The following is a 7,715-nucleotide window of genomic DNA, read 5'->3' as shown; positions in this document are numbered from 1 at the left end:
AAATCATCTAAGACCTATCAAGTTTGGCAATAAAGTAGGTTAAACTTGTAATCACAATAAAAAAATTGTGGAAATTTAGTAGCTTTAGTAAAATATTTTGTTGCGAAAGTTTAATACAAAAAGTCTTGTTAAAGTTGCTCAACTTCGACAACATTTTAAATTGTGGCCACTTTAATCAGTAAAGCATGTTAGAGTGGTGACTCAAAACATTGTCAAACTTGGATGGTTCAATTAATCAAAACTGGTAATTTCAAAAATAATCAAAATATAATGGGTTTTTGTATATTGTCCAATGCTAAAGTACAAAAAAGAAATAAAAAAATTTTGTTGTTATATATTACATTCAACCTTTTAAAAAAAGGTTTCATTATTTAACAAGTGAATACCCTTATTAGTCATAAATACAATACAAGAAAAGGGATGTTAGGCCTTTGTATGGTTATTACTTATAACCACTAGTGCACCTACCCCAACATTAGGGTTCAACCCACATGACCCATGGGGTGCACACCATGTTGGGCAAACATGTACCCTTTGCATCATCACTTGTACTTTACTACTATTCATCCGTTATATAACAACGCCATCATTAATTGTAGCCTTCTCCAATATAATTGTAATCCCAGACCTTATATAGAATCCTTCATTTGCTCTGTCACCTTCTTGTACACCCTAAAAAATTCGAACCCAACTTTTGATTATTTTTGTAATTATTATTCATAGTTTCAAATTAATGATCCTTTTTTTTTTTTTAAATATAACGATTTATAAGTTTATGAAATATAGTATATTTGTAACTAGACTTTTTTTAAGTATAATAAAATACGAAACTCAGCTTACATCTTTATTCATGATCTTTACATCACTCCCGATCTTTGCATTCTTGTCTATGATGCAGTTTCTGCAACACAAATGGAAACCTTAACCTTAAAAAACACAATTTTCATGGTGCCTTTTGATATTTCTATTTGATTATATTTTACCTAATTTTTGTGTTACTTCCAACCCCAATCGGGACCTTTCCGGAAGCTAGCAAAGAAGCGATCTCTGATTCTGTCTGATAATAATCTGCTCCCAACATTAGCGTATCCTGTCATGTCACATTCAGTTCATTTAAATTAATGCTCTGATACCAACTTGTTACACTTCACAATACAATAAATAACTTACAAAAACTTTAATTTAGAAATATAAAAAAAGCCTTTAATATTATTATGCTTACCTTGAGCTCAACACCCGAGTCTATACGTGACCTTTCACCCACTATCGAGTGTTCGATGTTGCATTCTCTCAAGAAACAACCATGTGAAATGATTGCATTTTTTAACTGTGAAAATGGGACAAAAAGTAAGAATTTGAGCAAATTAATGTAAATCAATGCAATGAACTAGACCAATTTTCTCTCGTTAATAGAGGGCAATCATGTTTTTTGTACAATTATATCGTACCTTTCTCCTTTTTAGTGGGATTAAAAAGTACAATTTTTGTCTTATCGTCATCATTTAAAGAGTTATTTTTTGGGTAATATTTTTGTCCGATTAAAATGATTTATACATAGGATTGTTTTTCCAATAAACTCAATAAGCCGTTTAAATGATAGAAATTGGGAGGAAAAAAGAAAATGTGTAAAGGGTTGGTGTCTTAATACATTAAGCCAAGTTTTTTTTTTTTTTTGCCTTAACCCATTAATTCTATCCCGATAAAGCAAAAAAACGAATCTATCTACATTTCTAGTCCATTAAGCAAATAAATAAATAAAATTCTCGATGCAAGTCAAAGTCAATACCAAATTACCTTGCTTTTTTCGATTTTGGATGGTGGCAAGAACCTCGGAGAAGTGAAAAACGGAGTCTTCGGATCATAAAACTGAAACTTCGGTACCTTCAAGCAACACCAAAACCAAATCCCACTTTAATCCAAATATCAAACTGTTTATACATATCAAAACGACACAGTTTTTAACGCTTGAATCACCTCATCTGTTAGTGCCAAATTCGCATCATAAAAAGATTTGATCGTTCCGATATCTTCCCAATAATCTCTGAATAAATACGCCTACAACGACAATCAAGATTACATAAAACTAAATTCCCCAAAATAAACAGTTTGTTTACTTACTTGCACATTGTGTTCGTTTACAGCAGCTGGAAGGATTTCGGATCCGAAATCATTTGATGTCGGGTACCTCCATCTTAGAAGCTTCAAAAGAATATCTCTTTTGAACACGTAAACGCCCATTGAAGCAATATACGGAGATTCTTTAGCGTCTTCCGGTGATAATCCAAGTAAAGTCGTATCAATTCGCTGAAAAAAACAAAAAAGAAATCAAGAAAAAACGAGATTGATTGAAATCGTGGGTGTTTCTTGTTTTTACCATGGCTTTCAATTCGTCGTCTTTTGGTTTTTCAGCAAATTGAATGACTTGACCTTTGTTATCGAACTTTAAAAGTCCAAAATCAGCTGCTCTACTGAAATTTTTTCAATACCCTGTTAGAAATTCGATAAAAAGAAACTGAAAACAAGGATTAGGAATATGAAATTTGAGATTAAAGAACCTTTCGCCCACTGGTACGCAAGAAACAGTAATATCGGCGTCTCTGTCAATGTGATTCTGTATGTTTATTTGAAATGATAACAGAAAATTAAGTTCAAATGAAGTGTTTTTAGTTTGTGATTATAAAAAATGAAGAACACACATACCTGCAAAAGGTTCAAATAGTCCATACGATAAAGATGATCACCGGATAAGATTAGTATATCTTCGATGTCTTTGTTCTTGGCATCCTAAAAAAGCCGATATAAATCAACACAAGAAACATTGAATCGATCGTATTTTAATACATAGTGTATGAGTACTTGGATTATTTGTAATAGAAAAAAGATTAGATGCAAGAAATAACAATGTATTTTCATTATTTTAGCATCGTTGCTCCATATCATATTAAAGAATTGTACTTTGTAAAACATCTATCCAATTATATTAATGTCATTCAAAGCAATAGTCAATGCTATAATCGAGTAGATTTATCAAAAAATATACAATATATGTTAATAAGAAAAAGTAAAGTACAATGACGCAATACAAAGAAATGAAAGTATGCTACTATTTCTTGCATTTAGTCCTATAAAAATGAAGCTTTTGCAAGTACATAATCAAGAAAATCCAAAAAAAAAAATCACAAACGGACCTCAAAAACCCATGTAAATTGTCTAACGGCATCTGCGGTTCCTTGAAACCAATTCATTCCTGCTTCACCGGGAGTTTGAGTGGCAGCCAACACCTACCGAACAAGAAAAAAAATAGTTGTTACTGTCACTATCACTGTCACTGTCACTGTCACAATCAGATACAAGTCAAACACAGTACAAGACTCTCGTCTTTTACAAGACTATCGCCTTACATAAAAAGTAGGGCCTTAGTATTTATAAATAATCAATAAGGTTATAATTTTCATACCTCCACAAAACCATCTCCAAAATTCACACCATTGCCAAAATACGTACGAGCAATATGACGATTAAGTGAAGCGGAATTAAACTGAGTTAAAACAAAGATCTTGTTTATAGTGCTGTTTATACAATTGCTCATTGGGATGTCTATAAGCCTATAGCATCCTCCCACAGGTACCTATACAATAATACATCCACACCATCGAAATCTCATTAAAATTTCTTCTAAAAAACTTTTAAAAACTATTTATGTTAAAAAAATAATAATAAAATAAATAAATAAATAAATAATCTTCATGTATTTAAATTAAAAAAATAATAACTAAAAATACTTACAGCAGGTGTAGCGGTTTTGCTCGTAAGAGGGAAGAGTTGAGTTCCGGCGCCACCGCCAAGGATGATCGCCGCCACATTTTTCGGGTTAACCCTCCGTCGCTCAAATATTGGTGCTGATAGTGTCTATATTTATAGATTACATCATGAATCAAACTCAAATTTCAAAGAAAAACCAATAAATCGGAGACAAATCTACCCACATAATAGAAAAACTCAAGAAAATGAGGAGTAATTATGAAATATTTTACCTCAATCATGGTTTCTTTGCCATTATCAGACGTGAGGACAGAGAAAGCAACACCAGGTTTTGTAGTTTTGCTATTTCGTTTCTGAAAACTCAACTTTTTTCGCAAATGGTTGGCCCAGACGGTGTCGTTTATGCTTCCTCTGATCTTCTCCCCTCTCAAAAACCCATCATCAAAATTTCTTAAACCTCCATCACCTCCACTTAATTTCGGCAAATGGGTACTGTTTTTTGGTGTTGAACAGCAGTAATCCATCTTTAAAACAATAAATCAATGATTTAGATGATGAATGCAACAGAGATAATGAATTTTAACTACAACAAATAAAAACCCTAATATAAAAATGGAGTTTCAGACCCAGCCACTAATCTAAGTAACCAAGTAAAGTATAGATCACATAAAGATATTAATTGTTACTCATAATCAAAGGTACCTCTTGTGATTTTAGTACAACTTTTTTATTCTTAAATGGGGTCAAATTGAAGTTTCCAAGACGAAAAGCTTTTGCAAGAATCTTGAACAGGGGATCTTAGAAACAGTGAGATTGTTGCATACACTTGTTAAAAACTTAAAATTTGAGAACCCCAGATGAAAAAGATTAAATTTTGAGAATACCCAACTGGTGATTATGCAAAAGGAAGATGAAAAAGTTGTGAATGAAAGATTTTTGGGAAATGCGTGAAGGGTGGTGATTTATTTGCTTGTGAGCTCTGTCACGAGAAATCTGGTGTTTTTGCAGGCATATATGTCTTCATTTCTGGATGTATATATACTGCAAATCGGTAAATAAGCGGTTAAATTATTGAGCTTCGAAAAGCAGAAAATATGTATAAAAAAGTTGAAAATGTTTAACTCAAACCCCGTGTGAAGTAATGAAAGCAAAATGATGTTGATATAAAAACTTAAGGATTTATGACGTCTGTGTTATTGTGTATATTGATATCTTCACGAAATTGTATATTGATATAAAAACTAAAAAAGAAAATATGTTAATTATAAGTTTGACTCAAGAAATTGTTTTTGCTCAAATGGTACTGGTTAATTTCTATCAAGCAGGAGGTCATGAATCAATTTTATCAAAAGAATTATAACGTTTGTGTATATTACCATCTTAAAAAAAAAAAAGTACGATTTCATAATGTAATGAATCTGAATGTAGCTCTTTCAAATTGAACGGTGGGAGTTTTGGTTGTGCCCACACGAGGCAAAGGCTCCAACGACAGTTTTTTCCTTTTGTACAAGTTGAAGATGTATCCTTAGAGTTTAGATCTTCTACTCAATCTTATTCTCACTTGTCATTCCTTTATTTATTTGGTCACACGTCATTTTGTCATAATTTTGAAATATATTTATTTTCCACTTATCAATTACTTCATTATTCATTTCTACTATATCATTAATTAATTTAGTTTCCATAAATTAAACCTACTATAATAACTATTAATTTCAAATTTCAAATTTCAATTTCAAATAAATTTACACTTTAAACATTTGTATTTATCATTTTATAATAATAAATCGTTTAGTACACGGGTCTAACAATTAAATACATAATTTTAATTAATTTATTTTTTGCATGTTTTTTTTTCATAATTTTTACTTATTCCACATTTCAAATTCAAAAATACTCTTCATTTAATCGCTTCTATTTAATATTATGTTTTAATTAACCCGTATAATATACGGATTTCTCAACTAGTATATTAGTATTTGAGTCTACACTTTGATGTGGGTTATTATGTGCGTTTTTCTTGCTTATTACATATAAATTTATGAAATTAGTACATCGTATCACAACTTAAAAAAATAGTGAAATATTAAAAGAGGCAACGGTTAGTGATTTATCAAGAGTTGAGTAGGGTTTAAGGACTATTTTCCTAAGTTAAATATATTTAGAATAATCCATAAGAATGTATGGGTCATAGCTTTAAAAAAACGGTACAATGTGCATTATAAGTAAATTTGAAAAGAGTTGAGGAACTATTTTTATGAGTTGGACGGTTTTTAAATAATCCATAAAAATGTAAGGGTTATTACTGTAAAATAAAGTTGTGGTATCATTTTTAAGAGCTTAGAAACTATTTTTGTAACTTGGGTTGTTTTTGAATAATTCATAAAAGTATAGGGGTTATAACTGAAAATAAAAGTTATACATGGTGCATAAATACTTAGGTGGTGTTTGTTTTTCTCGAAGCGAAAATGTCTGAAGTCTGCGGACCATCTCTGCAACCCTCTGTAGCAGAGAAGTGAACCAAACGGCTGTAGCATGTAATAAAAAGTCTGTTTGCTTTTTAACGTCTGCAAACTGCTGCAATAAGTTAAAGTAATGTGCGAAGAGGTTTGAAACAGATGGTCTAGTGTTGCGCCACGCAGCACACACACAACAGTTTTTAAGTTAAAAGTCATCTGAAAAACAAACAGCTACGAATAGCCAAGTGTTGCACGTGTGCTGCGCGGCGCGACAATAGAAGTGGTTTTTTAGAAAAACAAACGGTACCTTACACTTGTAACATCCCATTTTTCCAGTAGCTTCAAATTCACCCCTCATGTTTTAATTAGGGCATTTTGGCCCTTGATATAGAAGGGAGTGGCAAAAGGAGGCCCTAGTGGCAAATTGGTAAGTTTGGGAGTTTAAGTAGTACGTTGGGCGTACATGTGGTATGCTAAGCGTACTAGGGCGCGCCCTAGTACACTGACCGTACGCATGTGTACGTCGGGCGTACGTATGCCAGGATGAAACCCTAAGATTTAGGGTTTGTGGAGTATTTAAGCACCTTATGGACCCTTCCCTCTCATCTCTTTCAGCCTCCACACCTCCCTTAGCCATCTTGAGAAAACCCTAGCTTCCTAGTGACCATTCTTGAGCTTATAAGTGTGTTCTTGTGCCTTTAAAAAGAAGCTTGTGCATCAAGGATTCAAGGAGGGAAGATTGGCTTGTAGATCTTGGTTCATCATCTACTTTGGGAGCTCCAGAAGGTATAAAGTTGTTACCTTTGTGCCTATTTGTTCTAGATCTAGCCATTGTAGCTTTATGGAACCATTTCTTGTCCCAAAAACCCATTTTGGTGTATGTTGCATTTTGGACAAGATAAGTTGTCCTTTCAGACTCTCGTAGAGGTCTTAAGTAGTAAGAATGAGGTTCCAATGGCTTTAGATGTCCCATGCATGTAGTAGAAAGGTCTTAATGGATTAAGAACTTAGATTAAGAGCTTTTTCGACGTCCCAAGTGATAAAGTTCGAGCCTTTATGGTTCCCAAACACTTTTGGTCGATGGATCTGAAATATGGGCTTAAGTGCTTAAGCCATTAAGCACTTAGTAGAGTTTTGGTTCAGTCGCGTGTATGCCCCGCGTAAATCCAGTACACCCAGTGTACTGGGTCAACCACTTTGATGGTGGTCAACATCAGGAGAGTACGCCCTGCATACTTCCTCTGTTGGGCTTTTGTCTTTTAGGCTTCAGGTTATGGGTTGTGTTTGGACTAGCTGGGCTTGGGCTTTGGTGGACTCTCTGACTAATTGGATTTGGACCAAGTTTTGATAATGGATCTTGGATTTAGGCCTAGTTACGGATTTGGGCCCAATTTGATAATTTGGGCCAATAATAGGTTTTGTATACATGGACTTTTGGATCATGGATTTGGTTTTGGGCATTGGCCCAAGTTAGAGAAAAGACAAAATTGATTG

The 7,715-nt window shown here is 33.2% G+C and overlaps 1 protein-coding gene across 2 annotated transcripts; it reads right to left on the bottom strand.

Annotated features, from left to right (window-relative positions):
• Positions 1-314: 314 nt before the first annotated feature.
• On the bottom strand, positions 315-4,835 carry LOC145014331 (glucose-1-phosphate adenylyltransferase large subunit 1-like). 2 transcript variants are annotated; one of them, XM_078972714.1, is made up of 15 exons: positions 4,652-4,835; positions 4,035-4,286; positions 3,787-3,909; positions 3,458-3,628; positions 3,189-3,281; positions 2,701-2,784; positions 2,556-2,611; positions 2,375-2,468; positions 2,119-2,304; positions 1,975-2,055; positions 1,795-1,881; positions 1,223-1,327; positions 984-1,090; positions 841-901; positions 315-672 (listed from the first exon to the last, which is right to left on the bottom strand). In XM_078972714.1, the coding sequence occupies exons 2-15, from the start codon at positions 4,284-4,286 to the stop codon at positions 571-573; spliced, it is 1,602 nt and encodes a 533-aa protein (XP_078828840.1). In that variant the 5' UTR covers positions 4,652-4,835; the 3' UTR covers positions 315-570. The 2 variants fall into 2 exon arrangements, with proteins under 2 accessions (XP_078828840.1, XP_078828839.1); XM_078972713.1 differs by having other exon boundaries at positions 4,465-4,833.
• Between the last annotated feature and the right edge of the window lie 2,880 nt (positions 4,836-7,715).

This window comes from Lactuca saligna, chromosome 9 (assembly GCF_052625555.1).
Source record: "Lactuca saligna cultivar CGN05327 chromosome 9, ASM5262555v1, whole genome shotgun sequence".
NCBI classification, from domain to species: Eukaryota; Viridiplantae; Streptophyta; class Magnoliopsida; order Asterales; family Asteraceae; genus Lactuca; species Lactuca saligna.
Note: the sequence above shows the minus strand (reverse complement) of the source record. Positions and strands in the feature narration are given on the sequence as shown.